General features: G+C 37.6%; 1 protein-coding gene across 1 annotated transcript; it reads right to left on the reverse strand.

Annotated features, from left to right (window-relative positions):
- Positions 1-11,356: 11,356 nt before the first annotated feature.
- Positions 11,357-12,055, reverse strand: LOC131639592 (uncharacterized). Its single transcript, XM_058910074.1, has one exon. It carries the CDS (start codon positions 12,053-12,055, stop codon positions 11,357-11,359), a length of 699 nt encoding a protein of 232 aa, XP_058766057.1.
- Between the last annotated feature and the right edge of the window lie 8,174 nt (positions 12,056-20,229).

Here is a 20,229-nt window from a genome sequence, read left to right on the forward strand (position 1 = left end):
TGATGATGCTAGGATGAAATGATATTGTGTTGATGGTTGTAATCTCTTAGTTATGTTTTATTTGTTTCTTGTGTGGTTGTTTTATTTGTGGCTGTCTTTATTTCGTTATCCTTGAATGTTGTTTTAGTTATGTGAAATGTTGTTTTAGTTATGTTTTTATCTGGGTTGTTATTTATAATTGAAATACAAACTCAATTAAAAAGACACTATATTACCTTCATAAAGCTAGTTGAAGTAAACATCATGGCCTATTAGATGAGCCTGCTACATTTCGACATTTACTTCGGATATGGCCTACTTCACGACAGATCCCACACATTCCCTTTTCCTTTTCCACGCCGTTCATTTTGGTTCTAATCCGAGTACTATTTGGGTGACTTCTTTTCTTCCTACACATAGTCTCGTCATGACAAAGAGTAGATCCTCTATATTGCGCCAATTGTCTTGATGTGGGAGGATCTGGAAACTTTCTTGGTATACTTGTTGAAAGTATTTTGGGTAAATATTTTCTAATATATCGCATCCACAGAGACTGAGTTAATATTGCTGCCGTTCTATATTCGAATTATAATGAGTTAGTGAAAAGTATTGGTTTTGATTGTTTAATCTCAAATTGCAAATAACAGAATAATAATTGAATGATAAAAAGCTTAAAGACGAATAACAATGGTGAATGAATATGTTGAGTTTTAGGGTTCATCAACCTATTCACATGCAATTGATCATTTAATCCACAAGTGAACATTATCTAAGTTATTACCTTCATTCATCCTCAAAAGAGATATTATGTCTAATGACCACTCTAGAGACACCTCTACCGGTATGATATTCGATCTCTCAGAATAACTATAAAGATAAAGGGAATTAACCGCGATGATTTATGAAAAATTCTTCAAAATCTCATCTCTGAGTATTAATCAACAAGTCAACATAAAAACCTAGGGCAAAAGTATAAACCCTATCTCTCGATTGATAATTCAACAATGATATAAAATAAAAGCAAGGTTTTTCATTGATAATAAAGCTTAAACAATTGTTCACAGGAATTAATCATAGTAATTGCATCTTCATAGGTTAACTACTACCTTAAACTTAACACAATGGGGTTTAGCTCTCCAAGCCATGAAGAACACACAAAGTTTCATAGAGGGATTCATCTTCATCAAGGGAATGTCTTCAATTGATGTTGAATTCTCCATCGGAAGTTGTTTTATGCTCTGGAATAGGATTGCTCTCTGAATTCCGTTCACCAAAGATCTCCCTCTCACGAGGATTAGGGCTTCTATTTATAACAATTTATCCTTGTAACGCAGCCACCGCGCCTCGGCATTGATAAGTGCCAAAATGTCGATGTTTTGAGTATGTAAATAGTGGCACTTATCGATACTTTTATTAATACCGTTTGAATAATTCCCCGTTTTGTGTATAAACACGTATACTTTGTGAATAGTTGTATTTTCATATACTTTTATACCATTTGATAGTTTTTTCTTTGTTTTTATAGGTATTCATGCTTATTGGAGCCTTGAGGAATAAAGTGTCAAAGGCACGGCTTCTATTTCGCAATTTTGGTGAAAGCCCGCTTAGCCACCGTCAAGCGGACTTCCAAAGACTCAAAATAAGGATGACCAAAATCATCATTTTGGTTTCCATTCATTCATTATTGGATAGAGCATTGAATAAGCTTTCCAACGCTTCGAACCGGGCGCAATTCGGAGTTACGGTTCTCGAGTTATGGCGAAAACAAAATCTGATTTTTAGCAGACTCCACTAAGCGGAGGGGGTCCGCTGAGCGGAGCTCCAGCGGAGCAAATCAGCGGCTGGAAGCAATTTTGAGTCTGCTGAGCGGAGGGGGTGCGCTAAGCGGACCTGCTAAGACAGCAGCTCGTTAAAAGGGGCCAAAATCACATTTTTAGGTCATGGGTTGGGTATTTTTGAGTCCCAACACCATCAACTTCATTCTTAGAGTAGAATTGGCTTAGAAAACAACTTCGGAGGTTGCATTTGGATGATTGGGGGTGGATTGAGCGTCGAACGGAGCTGACAAACCGGGAGATTTTCGATTCATTTCTCTTCTTCTTTGTGTATTTCTCTTTGGTTGGGTTTTGTTTGTATATTTACTTGAATCTTATGTATATTTACCGATTATAATGTTATGTTTAACTTGCTTTACAAATCTGTGTTGATATTATTCTGGATTTTTGCTCTATGCTGAGGATTTGGGTTGCTTTAGAGATAAACTTCTTGAATCCTTATCTAGGATGATAATCTGTTGGTTCTGAACTCTAGAGATAGATTTAGAGCTAGCATTCACTGTTTGTATCTGTTCTTAATGCTTTCGTGTTTGAGCGGCGCGCGAGAGATCGCCGACGCGAGAATACGGATGTTCTCGCGACTTCGCGTTAGAGATAACCTTAGTTGTGAGATGATCTCGTTTGTGCTCCAGAGATGGACGCTTATGTGAGAGATACGTGATGACATAGATGAGTATCGTAGGTTGAGTATAACAGATTGGTAAGTGTATGTTTGTGAAGAGTGAATATATTTACATTCCTGATAAGTTATTTCTCTTCTAAGAATGTGTTTATTCTTTTCCTGTCTATATCTTTGTTTACTTTTTGTTCATTCAAACCCAAGCTCGAAACCCTAGAAACTATTGAATGGCATCTCTCCATCTCTGAGGACGATAATTCCCAGATCAATATTTCCAAATCATTTTTTGTTGCTTGCCTTATAGTGCATTCAACAAAATGGCGCCGTTGCCGGGGATGGTTGTGATTGCATCGCAATAGTTTTCGTGGTTTTGAGCTTTGTATATATCGTATATATTGTATAGTTTCACTTGTATATACTTACTTGTACATGTTTACTTGTTTATGTTCACCATATAGTTTTACTTGTATATGTTACATACAAGTATACTTTTGTTGGTGAATGTTGGTGAAACATGTTGATCTCGGATTAGCTCTTTACTTACGAATCTTCACTTTTCAACTCGTGCATCCAACATTCACCAACTTTCTCTTTGTGTATGTTAATAGTTATAAGTGTTTCATGTTTGTATATATGTGTTTATTCATGTACATATTTGTATACTTGTGTTTTCCTTTATGTTCGTTTAATCATTGTATATATTTGTACCAGTAACATTTGTTGAGTGGTTGGTTAGGAAACTTTCTTTAGGCTTGTGCGGTGAGACGTCACCATGGCATGATTGGAGGAAGCTACTTTCCAAACACCAAAACAATAAAGGCGTCGAGCTAACGACGTAAAACAAGCGCTTGTTGGGAGGCACCCCAACGGTTGTAAAGTTTTGTTTATTTTTATGTTTAAGAGGAATTTAGGTGAAGTGGTGTGTGATTGGAACAACTGGTGCAATTCTGATTTTTCTGAGTTCTGATGTGCTCGCTAAGCGAGCTCAGCTCGCTAAGCGAGCATAGCAGAATTTTGTTTTTCTGCTCTGTACCAGTGGGGTTCCCATTCCACTTGGTTCACTCATTTTTCCCACTTTCACCAAGGCTATTTAGTAATAGATACTAGTTTTATTTTTCTAATTCTTTTATTGGTTGTTTGTACTCAAATTTTGTTCGGTAATTCGAAGATTTTTTAGGTGATTCTCCAAAGCTTGAGTGTTTCAACTTGCGGATGTATGGTAGGATATTGTTTTTGAAGTTGTATCATTCAAGGTACTCATTTATCGCTTTCTATAGCATAACATGTTTAGGAAACTTTTCATCTGTACAATTACCATACCATTCATTCTTTTGCATTACTTGCTTGTTGATTGAATCACTTTAGTTCCCAAACCATAAATGTGAGGAAGCTTTCCATTGTTTACATATGTTGGAGGCCACAATCTTTGTTTTAACTAGATTTTATTATACTTAATCTTTTGTTTATGTTGATTTTATGAAAGCATGAAAAGGATCAAGGCATTTTGTTTCATTTTGAGCACAACCACCAAAACCAAATAGTCAATTCACCTTGTGAGTGTGTGATCATTTGTTAACCCTTTTGAGCCTTTTTGTCAATATCCATGTTGTTTTTGCTAAATGCTTATCTTTGAGTGTTTAGTTGTCATTTTTGCATGGATGATTGATTATTTGTTTTCTTGAACCCTCAACCATGATTTTTGGTATGAATGTTTACCTTGCCTTAGAAAGTAGGGAGTATTCATATAATGGTGTGGTTGAATTCAAGTTGGGGAGAAAAATGGTTGTGTACTTATTTGGTTGTTGCTATGAGGTTAAAAAGAAAAGAAAAGAAAAAAAAATGTGAAAAAGTTTTGAAAAACAAAAAGAAAAAAGAAGCGAATAATTATAAGTATGGTGTTTTGGTTGTGACAACTTGGAATAAGGAAGAAGTTTAATCGAGATTTTGTTGTTTGAATCTTTGGTGGATTGATCACTCCCTTAGGTTATTGCAAGTTTTTGTTTCGATTAGCCTTAGGACTTATCCCTTGTTTGTTAACCAAGCCACATTACAACCTTGAAAAGTCCTTGTGATTCTTGCTTTTGTATCTTCAATGTGATTTTTGGATGAATGCATAATTTAGTCTTTTGTCTGCAAGATTGTTGGATGAGTGTTAAAAGTCCCTCACCTTTGTGTGTTCTTCATCCATTGATGAAATTTTGCTAGGTGTGATTCATGAGATAGCATGTATTGGTTTATAATGTTTTGTATGATTTTTGTACTTAGGATTAGTTTCATTTACATGTTGTCGTTGTAGTATAGTGGTAAGTATTTACTTTGTATATACGTTTTTGTATTGAGCCATACATTTGTTTTTGGTTTTTCTAAACTTGTTGATTCACAGTTCTTTGGTTTATTACTTTCAATTCTTTGATTTATTTGACATTGTTTGAGGACAAACAAAGTTTCAAGTTGGGGAGAGTTTGATAAGTGCCAAAATGTCGATGTTTTGAGTATGTAAATAGTGGCACTTATCGATACTTTTGTTAATACCGTTTGAATAATTCCCCGTTTTATGTATAAACACGTATACTTTGTGAATAGTTGTATTTTCATATACTTTTATACCATTTGATAGTTTTTCCTTTGTTTTTATAGGTATTCATGCTTATTGGAGCCTTGAGGAATAAAGTGTCAAAGGCACGGCTTCGATTTCGCAATTTTGGTGAAAGCCCGCTTAGCCACCGTCAAGCGGACTTCCAAAGACTCAAAGTAAGGATGACCAAAATCATCATTTTGGTTTCCATTCATTCATTATTGTATAGAGCATTGAATAAGCTTTCCAACGCTTCGAACCGGGTGCAATTCGGAGTTACGGTTCTCGAGTTATGGCGAAAACAAAATCTGATTTTTAGCAGACTCCACTAAGCGGAGGGGGTCCGCTGAGCGGAGCTCCAGCGGAGCAAATCAGCGGCTGGAAGCAATTTTGAGTCCGCTGAGCGGAGGGGGTCCGCTAAGCGGACCTGCTAAGACAGCAGCTCGTTAAAAGGGGCCAAAATCACATTTTTAGGTCATGGGTTGGGTATTTTTGAGTCCCAACACCATCAACTTCATTCTTAGAGTAGAATTGGCTTAGAAAACAACTTCGGAGGTTGCATTTGGATGATTGGAGGTGGATTGAGCGTCGAACGGAGCTGACAAACCGGGAGATTTTCGATTCATTTCTCTTCTTCTTTGTGTATTTCTCTTTGGTTGGATTTTGTTTGTATATTTACTTGAATCTTATGTATATTTACCGATTATAATGTTATGTTTAACTTGCTTTACAAATCTGTGTTGATATTATTCTGGATTTTTGCTCTATGCTGAGGATTTGGGTTGCTTTAGAGATAAACTTCTTGAATCCTTATCTAGGATGATAATCTGTTGGTTCTGAACTCTAGAGATAGATTTAGAGCTAGCATTCACTGTTTGTATCTGTTCTTAATGCTTTCGTGTTTGAGCGGCGCGCGAGAGATCGCCGACGCGAGAATACGGATGTTCTCGTGACTTCGCGTTAGAGATAACCTTAGTTGTGAGATGATCTCGTTTGTGCTCCAGAGATGGACGCTTATGTGAGAGATACGTGATGACATAGATGAGTATCGTAGGTTGAGTATAACAGATTGGTAAGTGTATGTTTGTGAAGAGTGAATATATTTACATTCCTGATAAGTTATTTCTCTTCTAAGAATGTGTTTATTCTTTTCCTGTCTATATCTTTGTTTACTTTTTGCTCATTCAATCCAAAGTTCGAAATCGTAGAAACTGTTGAATGGCATCTCTCCATCTCTGTGGACGATAATTCCCGTATCAATATTTCCAAATCTTTCTTTTATTGCTTGCCCTATACTGCATTCAACAAGCACGTATTGGCGCGACGCGAACCCAAGTCAGAGGGGATGACGCGTCTCGCCCCTTAATGTCGCGGATCGGCCTTTGCTTCATCCCACTTCTTTGTAACTTCTCTTCTCCAGAGTCTCTACGCCTGCGTGTTTCTTCGTCTTTACTTCTCAACTTCAATATCTGCACAAATAACACCCAAAGTGACGCAAGTTATTCTACAATTAGTATTGAACCTCTGAAGTTCAATTCTAACCATAAAATCCTCAAAACTCATAAGATATACTCAACTTTAGCTCAAAAGGTAGTTAATTTGACTCATGAAAACACTACTAATTCACTCCTAACAAACTCTCCCCAACTTAGAGTTTTGTTTGTCCCTAAACAAAATTACTTACCTCAATAAATACAATAAAGCATACCAACAATCATGCAACAAGTTTTCCAAAAAGATTTTTCAAATGGTTCAATTCAGTGATCAAATCAGATACTCTTCTTTTTCCTGCAAACTCAGAACATACACATGAAACAGATTCTGAAAGGAAATTACCTCCAGAAGATCAAAACGCTACACAATCGCAGTTGAATCAGCACCAATCACTCTCATCAAAAAGTATGATAAATAACATAGGGGTTAAACACTCGTCCAAACAATTAAATCAACAAAGATCCATATCATACGTTCACCATATTGTTAGCATCAAGTCCTGTGGAATCTGAGAATCAGAAGGTCTTCATAGGGTTGTAATGTGGTTTAGATTCAAAGAAAAGAATATAATCAAGGGTTGTTCCAATTCTAGGGAAGCATCCGAATCATAACTCATTCCATTTTCTTTATACCATTAGCTTTCTCACCCATTCATCTTTTTCATTTGTAGCTCGATGCTTCTTTCATTTATTTTTTTTCAACAACTGTCTAAGTTCAAACGTTGTTCTTCTTTTGTTTCTTCTCTTTTTTTTTCAAGCTACGAAGTTCTTTTGTTCTTTACACATCACCACCTGTACTTACTCTTATTTTGATTATGATTCTCCCTAACTTGGAGATCAACCTGTATCCAGAGTCTATGAATGCTCCCCTACTTTCTATAAAGGTAAAAGAGAAGACACATCACCAAATTTTATGGTTGATGGTCCAAAACAAAACTTTTTATTGAGATCAAAACTCACCAGGTGTTTTTCTTGGTGCATATTATGAAATTTATCTTGACCTCAGTCTCAAAGAATGGTTAGCAAAGGATCACACTCTCATAGAAGAAAATAAGTTTTAAGATGGGATCTGCTCAAAGAAACTCTCAAATTCAAACAAGTGCCTAAATCGCTTTCACAGATTTCCACAAAACGATGCGACAACTGGTTTATCAAAATACAAACATGTCAAAGTAATCGATGGTCTCCTGCATATAGTAAACAATGGAAAGCTTTCCTCACAATGGTTAAGGCTAAGTTGATCCAGCAAAAATAATTGTGTACCATAAAGAACTTCTGTCAGTATTTACTAACAACCTACGTTTCATGCACACACTAAGAGTTTGAATTCGAAAAGTCATACCTGCCTTGTCACTTTTATTGAAAAAGAAAGGGAAAAATTTTATTTTTGAAAAATTTCCACTCACTACCACTTTCATGCATGTTGCTCAATTGTTGGTACTTTCACTGTCTTGCTTGAGCTTTTCGTTATGTTGTGGAACTACTCATTCTAAATTGGGGACAACTAAATAGAAATAAAATCAAAATAAAATATCATCATGACAGTTATCATAAACAAAACAACTCACTATCCCCTTCTGGTCGCTCCTGGAACTCATCTGGTCGAGCATCTGCATCTCCCCCCCCAAAGGAAAAAGGTTAGGCTCCGGCGAACCGCAGTAAGCAAAAAAACTGAGGACAATAATAAAAAAAAATTTATGCTTTCATATCACCGTGGCGCAGACACAGCCTCCGCGATACGCGGAAGCTTTTGACTACGACTCGCGGCGCGACATGGGTTCCCGCGGCGTGGTATTGTGTTTTGCGCAACCTTCTGTACCTGCTCAATCACACTGGTTTGATGATATAAATCTGAAATAAAAAACGAGAAAACAATAAAAACTTACTGCGTTGGGTTACCTCCCAACAAGCGCTTTGTTTAACGTCATTTGAGCTCGACGGTCCATGCTTTCAAGGACTTAGAAGTGCGAGAATACATACTTCCCTATCAAATTCTCCCCCAAGGTAGACTTTCAGTCTTTCTCCATTGACCGTCCAACTCTCTTTGGTTTTGCTGTCCTCAATGACAATAGCGCCATATGGTTTGACTTCTTTGACCACGAATGGTTCTGACCACTTAGATTTCAGTTTACCTGGGAAGAGTCTGAGCCTGGAATTGAACAGAAGTACAAGATCTCCTACCTTAAACTCTTTCTTTTTTAGTTTCTTGTCATGGTATCTTTTCATATTTTCCTTGTACATTTTGTTGGACTCATATGCTAAATACCTTAACTCTTCTAACTCGTGAAGTTGCTCTTTCCTTTTCTTAAATGCTAAGTTGTCATCTATATTGAAGAACCGTAGAGCCCACAAATATTTATGCTCTATCTCTACAGGTAAGTGACATGCCTTACCATAAACCATTTGAAAAGGTGATGCACCAGTGGGGGCTTTGTATGCAGTCCGGTATGCCCAAAGAGCATCATCAATCCTTGCAGACCAATCTTTCCTGGATACCGAGACTGTCTTCTCTAGAATATTCTTTATTGCTCTGTTAGAAATTTCCGCCTGCCCGTTGCTATGAGGGTGATAAGGTGATGCAATCTTATGATTGATTCCACACTTCTCCAACACTTTAGCAACCTGTTCATTAACAAAATGGGATCCACCATCGCTGATAATTACTCTAGGCATGCCAAACCGGGTGAAGATATTACGGTTTAAAAATTTCAATACCGTTTTGGCATCCGCTTTTGGAGTAGAGATAGCTTCAACCCACTTGGAAACATAATCCATAGCAACTAAAATGTATTCATTAGTAAATGAGGGTAGAAAAGGTCCCATGAAATCGATGCCCCAACAATAAAAAACTTCAACTTCGATCATGGTTTGAAGTGGCATCTTATCTCTTTTTCTTATCCCTCCAACTCTTTGGCATTTATCGCAATTCATCGCATGGTGGTGGGCGTCTTTGAAAATTGTTGGCCAGAAAAAACCTGCTTGGAGCACTTTATTGTTGTTCTCCATCCATTAAAATGCCCACCACTCAGGGAATTGTGACAATGCCAAATGATTTGTTGGGATTCTTCTTCAGTAACACACCTTCTTAGTATGCCATCCTTACCTATCTTGAAAAAATATGGATCGTCCCACACATAATATTTAGCATCGGATAACAACTTTTTCTTTTGATGCCAATCAAAGTCCCCTGGTACCATACCAGTTGCTTTATGATTTGCAATATCGGCGAACCACAGTCTTACTTGGATTTGAAAAAGTTGTTCATCCGGGAATTCGTCATTTATTTCTACTTCTTGGTGGGTGACATTTACATTAACCAGGCGGGATAAATGATCTGCTACCACATTTTCTGAACCTTTTTTATCCCGGATTTCTAAATCAAATTCTTGTAAAAGAAGAACCCATCGAATGAGCCTTTGTTTCGAATCTGGTTTAGTCAGCAGATATTTAATCGCCGCATGGTCTGTGTAAATCACGACCTTTGTTCCAATGAGATAGGATCTGAATTTTTCAAGGGCATACACTATAGCTAGCAACTCTTTTTCTGTAGTGGCATAATTGACTTGAGCGTCATTTAAAACTTTGCTTGCATAGTGTATGACATGAAATACTTTTTCCTTTCTTTGTCCTAGCACCGCGCCTATGGCATAATCGCTAGTATCACACATGAGTTCAAAATGTTTTTTCCGATATGGTGCTACGATCACAGGTGCGTTAACTAGCTTTTATTTTAACTCATTAAAAGCTTGGACACATGATTCATTAAAAGCAAAATACATACCTTTGTTTAGTAAGTTACTCAATGGTTTGGTAATCTCCGAGAAATATTTTACGAACCTTCGATAGAATCCCGCATGTCCTAAAAAGCTCCTTACTCCTTTTATGTTCACTGGAGGTGGAAGTTTAGAAATTACCTCCACCTTGGCTTTGTCCACTTCAAGCCCTCTTTAAGAAACCTTGTGCCCGAGTACAAAACCTTCCGCGACCATGAAATGGCATTTCTCCCAATTTAGAATTAGGTTGGTCTCAATACATCTTCCCAGTGCCTCATCTAGATTCGCTAGACAAATGTCGAATGATTTTCCGAACACCGAAAAATCATCCATGAATACTTCAATACTCTTTTCGATGAGGTCGGAGAAGATTGCTTGCATACACCTTTGAAAAGTAACCATCCAAGAAACAATAGTAGTTTTGTCCGGATAATCTTTCAAGCATCTGGTCCATGAACGGTAAAGGGAAGTGATCCTTTCTCGTGGCTTTGTTGAGTCTCCGATAGTCGATGCACATTCTCCACCCCGTGACAGTTCGTGTTGGTATTAGTTCATTCCTCTCATTATTGATGACTGTCATTCCTCCTTTCTTCGGCACTACTTGTACTGGACTCACCCATGTGCTATCTGAAATTGGGTAAATCATTCCTGCTTCCAAGAGTTTGACTACCTCTTTTCTTACTACTTCCTTCATAGTTGGATTTAATCTTCTTTGTGGTTGAGCTACCGGTTTGAATTCTTCTTCCAACATGATTTTGTGCATACAATATGCAAGACTTATACCTTTTAAGTCGACCAAGACCCATCCGATTGCAACTATATTCTTTTGTAAGATGTGAAGTAGTCTTTCTTCTTCTTGCTTAGTCAGCTTTGAACTAATAACTACTGGTTTCTTTCCCTTCTTATCTAGAAAGACATATTTCAGATGAGTTGGTAGTAGCTTTAGTTCCATCTTTGTTTCCTTCACTTATTTTGGTGGGTCCAATGTTTCCACTTTCTCATCCTTATCGTTCATGTTTCCTCCCTTCTCTAGTTCTTTTACAAATCCTTCGATTTCCTTTTCTTCCTCTTGAGTCAGCACATTAAAAAGAATCAACAAGGGATCTTTCTAACGGATTAGAGAGATGTATCTCACTGGCCACCTCTATTGCTATCTCTTCGGTGACATCTAGACGGAAGCAATCACTTTTATCCTTAGGTTGTTTCATGGCTTCGAAGAGATTAAAGCATACCTCCTCGTCTTGGACTCTTAGTTTCATGATACCATCGTCAATATCTATCATCATCCGGGCTATTTTCATGAATGGCCTCCCAAGAATAATTGGTGACTCTTTATCTTCTTCCATATCAATCACAACAAAGTCTACCAGAAATAGGAATTTTTCTACCTTTACTAGCATATCTTGTGCAACACCGTAGGGAAGAGTGGTGGACTTATCTGCAAGTTGTAAGGTCATTCTGGTTGACTTCATCTCGATATTTCCCAATATTTTTACTATTGATAGAGGAATTAGATTGATGCTTAATCCTAGATCTATCAATCCGTTCCCAATGTGTTGATCTCCAATGGTGACCGGTAGAGTAACTCGTCCCGGGTCTCTTGCTTTTTGAGGGAGACGGGACACTATAGCACTACATTGGGCATCGAGTACAATAACTTCTTCCTCTTCTGGTTTCTTCTTCTTTGTTAAGATATCCTTCATGAATTTTGCATACTTTGGCATTTGGGCAATGGCTTCGGAGAATGGAATGTTAATTTGTAATTGCTTGAAAATTTCCATAAACCTTGCATACTGTCTAGCATGATCTTTCTTTGATGGTGCATGTGGATATGGGAGATGTTGGCTGGGGATCGTACTGCTGGTTGTTTTATCATTAGCGCGCCGCGACTGTGTATTAGCGCGCTGCGGCCCATTATTTTTTCAGCATCTTTATTCATATCACCCACTATGATTTCATTCTCCTCATCTTCTGCAGCACGATTATTATCCTCCTTCTCGGAATCATTGATTTCAAATTCCTCCTCACCATCTTTCTGACCAGTTCTAATTACAACTGCTTTGCAATGCTCTTTAGGATTCTCTTGAGTGTTGGCGGAGAATGTCGCATTTGACTGATTAGCTGCAATTTCTTTAGCCAGTTGCCCTACTTGAGTTTCCAAATTTTTAATTGCGGCTTCCTGGCTTTTCTGGTTTGTCATTGACATTTGCATGAACTGAGTCAGAGTCTTTTCCAACTTAGATTGTCCTCCTTGTTGTTGCGGCGGCGGCTGAGTGTAGGGTTGAAAAGTTTGTTGTTGATACCCTTGATTGTTAGGTCTTTGTTGATACCCTTGGTTGTTATTCCTTGGAGGATAATTCTGTTGATACGGCGGAGGGTTTGGGTATTGATTTTGCCTCTGTCCTTAGTTGTTGTTCATATAATTCACCTCTTCTGCCAAGACTGGTGGGAAAAATCCAGTTTGATGATCTCCCTTGCATAACTCACACTTAGCAACTTGGTATGAATTTGAAACTCCATTAAGCTCTTTGATTTGTTGTGGAAGTTTGGACATTTGTTGTGTCAAAAGCTCCACTTGTGAAGTTAGCAATTTGTTCTGAGCAAGTAGGGCATCACTATTACTTAGCTCCAACAACCCCGATTTCTTACCTCTGATAGTTCGGTCATGATTACCTTGTCGGTCATTCCAAGCCATTCTCTCAATTATTTGAGTTGCTTCAACAAGTGTTTTGGCCATGAGTGAGCCACCAGCTGTCGCGTTCAAAAGTGTCTTATTTGTAGGTGTAAGACCGTTTCGGAACATGTGAATTTAATCTACTTCTTCGAATCCGTGTCACTTATAATTTCTCAACATAGCTTTAAATCTTTCCCAATCTTCATTTAGTGATTCATTACTTCCTTGAGAGAATACCGCAATTGCTGTTTTGGCTTCAAAGAATCAGTTTTGAGAGTAAAACCGTTCCAAGAACTTTTCTTCCAAAGTATTCCAATCAGTCATAACTGCTTCGGGTTGATCTAGATACCAATCTTTAGCTTTTGATAGTAAAGAATGTGGGAACAACCTTTTGAACAATGTTTCTTCATCTGCTTGGGCTACACCTGTAGTACCTGCTAACTCATAGAATCGAGTCAGATGAGTGTATGGATCTTCATGGTCCAATCCGGCGAAAAGACTTGCACATATGAGTCGTAGAATACCGGTCTTCAATTCAGATGTCCGTCCATTGGCGGCAGTCCTCGCGAATTGCGGATTGAGACGAGGACTATTTGCACATGGAGCTGTGGCGGCCATGTTTACAACATCGTGTTGTATAATGTCTTCTTGCTCTTCTTCAAATAGTTCGTGGAAGTAGAGTCCGTCAGACGACTCGTCAATAGTTTCTAAAGATTGTGACGAAGTCGCAGTTGCGTTATCTCTTGCTTTTGCTATGTTAGCTCTTCTTCGTGTTTTGCTGTTCAATCTCCTAGCGGTTCTTTCGATCTCGGGATCGAAGAGAAGTTGATCACTGGAAACTTTGTTGCGCATACACTAATTCTGCAAAAACTAACAAACACGTGAAACAACCAGATTAATGGAAATAACTTAAAATAAAAAACTATTGCAATGCGTGCAATATTGACATAGTCCTCGGCAACGGCGCCAATTTGTTGAAAGTATTTTGGGTAAATATTTTCTAATATATCGTATCCACAGAGACTGAGTTAATATTGCTGCCGTTCTATAGTCGAATTATAATGAGTTAGTGAAAAGTATTGGTTTTGATTGTTTAATCTCAAATTGAAAATAACAGAATAATAATTGAATGATAAAAAGCTTAAAGACGAATAACAATGGTGAATGAATATGTTGAGTTTTAGGGTTCATCAACCTATTCATATGTAATTGATCATTTAATCCACAAGTGAACATTATCTAAGTTATTACCTTCATTCATCCTCAAAAGAGATATTATGTCTAATGATCACTCTAGAGACACCTCTACCGGTATGATATTCGATCTCTCAAAATAACTATAAAGATAAAGGGAATCAACCGCGATGATTTATGAAAACTTCTTCAAAATCTCATCTCTGAGTATTAATCAACAAGTCAATGTAAAAACCTAGGGCAAAAGTATAAACCCTATCTCTCGATTGATAGTTCATTAATGATATAAAATAAAAGCAAGGTTTTTCATTGATAATAAAACTTAAACAAATGTTCACAGGAATTAATCAAAGTAATTGCATCTTCATAGGTTAACTACTACCTTAAACTCAACACAATGGGGTTTAGCTCTCCATAGCCATGAAGAACACACAAAGTTTCATAGAGGGATTCATCTTCATCAAGGGAATGTCTTCAATTGATGTTGAATTCTTCGTCGGAAGTTGTTTTATGCTCTGGAATAGGATTGCTCTCTGAATTTCGTTCACCAAAGATCTCCCTCTCATGAGGATTAGGGCTTCTATTTATAACAATTTATCCTTGTAACGCAGCCACCGCGCCTCGGCACGTATTGGCGCGACGCGAACCCAAGTCAGAGGGGATGGCGTGTCTCGCCCCTTAATGTCGCGGCTCGGCCTTTGCTTCATCCCACTTCTTTGTGATTTCTCTTCTCTAGAGTCTCTACGCCTGCGTGTTTCTTCGTCTTTACTTCTCAACTTCAATATCTGCACAAATAACACCCAAAGTGACGCAAGTTGTTCTACAATTAGTATCGAACCTCTGAAGTTCAATTCTAACCATAAAATCCTCAAAACTCATAAGATCTACTCAACTTTAGCTCAAAAGGTAGTTAATTTGACTCATGAAAACACTACTAATGCACTCCTAACAATACTGTAAAAACATGTTGAATCTTGAACACGTCTGGTATGTGAATGGTGTAGTCTTGGCGTATACTTTCACATGCTACAATAACATATGAGCAAGGCAGATGAAACACTTGAAATTTTCCACAATCACAGGTCCATTTTCGTATATCAACACCGTAAGTACCACTTGGTCGACGTTCAATTCACTGATGATGAATTTCTTAATTTACCGCCTCTAACTGCAAAATAAGTGACTTTCGCAATGGGCGTCGGTTCATCGCAGCAAGACGATGATCTTTCAAACGACGATTCTCCACAAAGGCAACCTCCACCTCCACCAAACGATGACCAAGAGTGCGACAAGGGTATGCGGAACAAAAGACCCACCGTCTGTTACACAGGGGGTCATAAAGTCTAGCAAAAGCCAAAACAAAACCAAAAATAGGTAAATTATTTATGTCATTAATAAAAAAATTATTACATTTATTATTTTTATTAATAAATTTATTTAATAATTAAATATTATATTTTAATCATTAAATAGATTAAAAACACAATTATTAATATTAAAAAAATGAAAAAATGGCCCAGTTAAGGGTTGGCCAACCCCGACCGAATCCCAATTGAAAAAAAATGCAGTATTTCGTCCACCTCTTGACCGAGTCCCTACTTAAAAAGTGACATATTGATAAATTTTTTCCAACTTATGACATTGTGGTATTTTAGTTTCATATATGTGGCATATTGCTAAAAGAAAATACAAATACCTTCGAAACAAGTTGCAGCTATCCTGCCATTTTCTAAGGAATATTTAGACTTATTTAAAGAAAATTTCTTTGTCCACCTCCCTATGGGGGTAACCCCGAGCGAAAACCCCAAGTTACCACTGCTTCGGAGATGCATCTCCGAAGTATTTTTTTTAAATTTTCCCAGACTTCGGAAGTGCATCTCCAAAAACACCAAATGGGGGGTGTTTTCAGAGATGCAATTCCGAAAACACCTTTTTTCACATTTTGGGGGGTTTCGAAAGTGCATTTCCAAATTATGCAGAAGTCTCTTTTTTTTATGCTATTTCTAACAGTTGTCATACCCCAAAATTTACCCGATACAATTCGTATCTTTTAATTTATCTAAGGGTATTGAGATTAAGAGTCGTGGGGTTTTAACATATCTATTGTTAAACCCAACTTCTTATGAAACCTTTTGATCAAATTTAGGTGTGTATTTAGCAGGTAACTAGGCCCAACTGATGGCCCATATATCTTGTTCTGGGGATCTCTCTTTTATCGTCCTTATGGATATTACACTGCCATTATTTACTGGGTTTATGATTATTTGGATTGTTATTAAAAATCATTAACCTTTAAAGAGGGGGGGTATATTCAGAAAAAAGGGGCGTGCTTTGAGCCGAATCAAAATTGAAGCCCATCTAGAATTGTTTGTAAATGTTTGCTGATAAATATTAACATTTTCTATTAATTTGTGGTTAATTACAATGGAATATTATTCTTATACTAATCCTCATTTAGAATATGATTTTAATAATTATTGATAACTATTATTAATATTATTATTAATATTATTATTAGTAATATTGTTAATTATTGTTATCAAACAGTATTATTATCATTAGGTTGTATTAAGGGTATATTATTAGGTAACTAAGTTTATTATACTGATTAATTGGGCCGGATATGCTGGGCCACGCGTGAACCACTGGACCGGGTCAGAACCGACCCGGGTCCTGTTCACTCCCTTCTCCAAACCAAACCCTAGCTACCACCTCCCTTCCAGCGGCCGCCGCGGCCAACACCCAGACCCTAATGCCAAATCAAACGCCCAGGCCCATGGATCGAACGACAAACACAAACATCAAATGATAATCAAAGCTAAATCGGATTGAATCGAATATTAACAGAAAGAAATCAAACAAATTTGCATTAATCTAAAACGAATATCAATTACAATCAATAATCGAATCGAAACCTAGTTGAATCTAAAGTTTCCTAAAAGATTTAAACCCTAATGGTATAAAAGCCTAGAAAGAAATTAGACGAGGGAGGTTTTTTTTGGCTGGGAAAGAGCTTGAGGGCGCCGTGAACTCTGAGCAAATCGAATCCTTGTCTTCGTCTTCGTACCTGCGAGAAGAGGAAGGGATTAGAAGAGAACATACACACTTCTGAAGTCAAAGAGTTTAAGGTAATCAAACGCTAAAGCTTAGCTTAAATAATCATTCCGATTGCATGTCTGTGCGTTTATCTGTGAATCTGGGTTTCAATCGGGGTTAGGGTTCATAAGGTTGATTAGGGTTAGGTTAGGGTTCATAACTGGGTTGAGTAGTTCATGCATTCTGGGTTTGGTTCGCATGAGGGTTTGAATTTTCCGGTTGAATATCAACCGGAAAACTGGGCTCGCACGGTGGTTTTGTGGTGGCACGCGGTGGTGTTCATATGTTTCCTGGGTTTGGTTGCGTGGGAGGAAGAGAGAAGTTAGAGAGTATAAGAGAAGAGAGAGAAAACGAAAAGGGAAAAAGGGGTGAGGGATTCAATTCTGAGTTTTTATAAAAAAAAAGATAATACACATGTGCGAAGGATGATGCGCGTGGCCCTCCTATGGCCACACGTCTGGGACAAAGAACGTGATTCTATGTGCCCTCCTTATCATGCACCCTCTAAATCAAATACATGCAGACCTTTAGATCTTGACCAATGGCCGTGATCTTGAACACCCACCACAGCACGCATGCCCATGCACCATACTAACAACCACATCAAATCCCAATCTTTATAAACTAAATTAGTTTTAATTAATTATTCATTTTTATTAATTCTTTTAATATATTATTTCAATATTAATAATTATTTTTATAAATAAAAATTAATATGTAATATTTATATTAAAATGCCAATTTGTTGTTCGTGCCGATTAAATCGATTAATCGCTATGGTCAACAATAATTTTAATCAAAATGTCTATTTAATTAAAATACAAGTCAAATTATATTCGATTAAATGGTTGCAATTATCTTATTGATTGTGATGATTAATCCTCTCTCGTTCCAGAGTTAATTTGTTATTATTTGTAATCGAATCAATCGGTTATGAGGGGTAACAATACGAAATAAAATTCACAAAAATAATAAAATACAATAATCCGTTATCAGTGATAATCGAATCAATCGATTTGAATTGGTAATGGTACAAAACCCCTAATCTTTTGACTATGGTGATCAAACCTATTGATCATCGCGGTTAATTGTGCCAAATCAGGGTTGTACGCCCAGAACATCTAAAACAACTTCAAAACATTTTTCAAACTTCAAACTCCAAATACATATTTTTATCTACGACAGGCTATTCAAAGCCTTCAAACCTTCAAATCAAATTTCAAACCTTAAGGGCGTACAACCCGTCCCCCGAACTACGTTGACTCTGATTCTCCATAAGGAGATACGTAGGCACTTGGCAACAAGGCGAGTCCCCTTCCCTAAAATCTCAATTTTTCCCCTATTCACTTCCTTACTATAAACCTCAATTTTAGCCATAAACCTTTATCCTTAGATTCAAAGCCAATAGGAAAAGGTTGAGGGTGCCTAACACCTTCCCTCGACCTGAATATAGTATCTTACCCTGATCTCTATACTGCGTAGGGTTTCCTATTCGCCCTTCAGAATAGGTGGCGACTCTAAAAGCTAAATTTTTAGGGCAGGTTGCTACAGCTGGCGACTCTGCTGGGGACAACTTAAATGGTGAATACTATGCTCCTATAGGTCTTAGGTTTTGGCAGGGTTTAGGTTCTGGCGAACTATTTAAGTTTTTGGCAAACTTTTTAGGGTTTGGGTAATTCTCCATTTTTATGGTTTGTGTTTCGTTTTATTTTTATTTATTTCTGCCTAAAATTATTTAATTATATATGTTTATATATTTGCATTTAATTGCATGAATGTTATATTATATGCACTGTTGTGTTATTATGTTGTGTTAAAACCCTAAGTGTGGGAGTTAACTTTGAGATCAATAGGGGAGTATGAATCGCCTACGAGTCTCATTGATAACTCCACTCGGAGTGGGTTAGGTATTTGGAAAGGTCCGAAACGAAGCTTGACTTTGTGGAGGGCTGGACTGGATACTTAGCTGATCTCTCCGGGAACCTACCCTAAAAATTCGAACCTCATGGATAAAATGAGTTGTTCTAAAATCCGAAGAGACAAAAAGTCTCGGAGGCTACGAACGACCCCATGAGACCTTCTAGAACCCCCTATAAAAAGGTTGGCTCCCAAGAGCCGCTACGTCGAACCTATGAACTTATGTGATTGTGTGCTATATGTATATATATGTGTTGATCATTATTTTTATTATTTCTTTTTCATTCATCATTTATCATGAGCATTCTTGCATCATATTTTATTCAAAAAAAAAGGGAAAGAAAAAATATCATACATATCATGCATGGCATGCACATCATTTTCATGGCATTAAGAGAAGATTTCCCTTCTATCTCAAGAGCAAGGAATCATTGGGAAGGATAATCTAACATCCCGCCCATATTATCAAACAAGGTTTTAGCAGAAGAAGTCAATGGATCAACTTGAACAGAATCAAGCCGCCCTTCGTGAGGAAGTGGATCAACTAAAGGTTAGCGTGGAAGAGGTTAAAGGAGGTATGGCTCAGATGCTAGAATTCATGAAGGCCCTCCTAGACAAACAAGACAAAGCAAAAGAGGTTCAGTCTGGGGATACCCTGGTTCAGGATGAGATCCCTAATGACGAAAACCCGCTGCTAGGATTTGTTCCAGGCTTTGGCCCTGCTAAGGAAAGACCTCAAGCCCGCTCTGTTAGGAGAGCTATCCAGTTCCAAGAGAAAGGAGACCTCCCAAGAAGGATTTGTCCCCACTCCACAAACGAAAGGGACAACCCGCACAGTTCGCATTCCTGCTAGCAATGTCCCTAAGGATGAAGAGTACCTGGATCTACAGTACGGAGTGCAAGAGGTGGACAATACAGACCAAGCACCTCAAACACAACAGTCTATTCCTAACTCTGGGGAAGACTCCAAGGACAGTGAGCAAATCAAGGCGCTAGAAGAGAGACTAAAAGTGGTAGAAGGATACGATGTCTTCGACGTGGATACCTTCGAAATGAGCTTGGTCTCAGACTTGA

Source organism: Vicia villosa, unplaced genomic scaffold, assembly GCF_029867415.1.
Source record: "Vicia villosa cultivar HV-30 ecotype Madison, WI unplaced genomic scaffold, Vvil1.0 ctg.002705F_1_1, whole genome shotgun sequence".
NCBI lineage: Eukaryota > Viridiplantae > Streptophyta > Magnoliopsida > Fabales > Fabaceae > Vicia > Vicia villosa.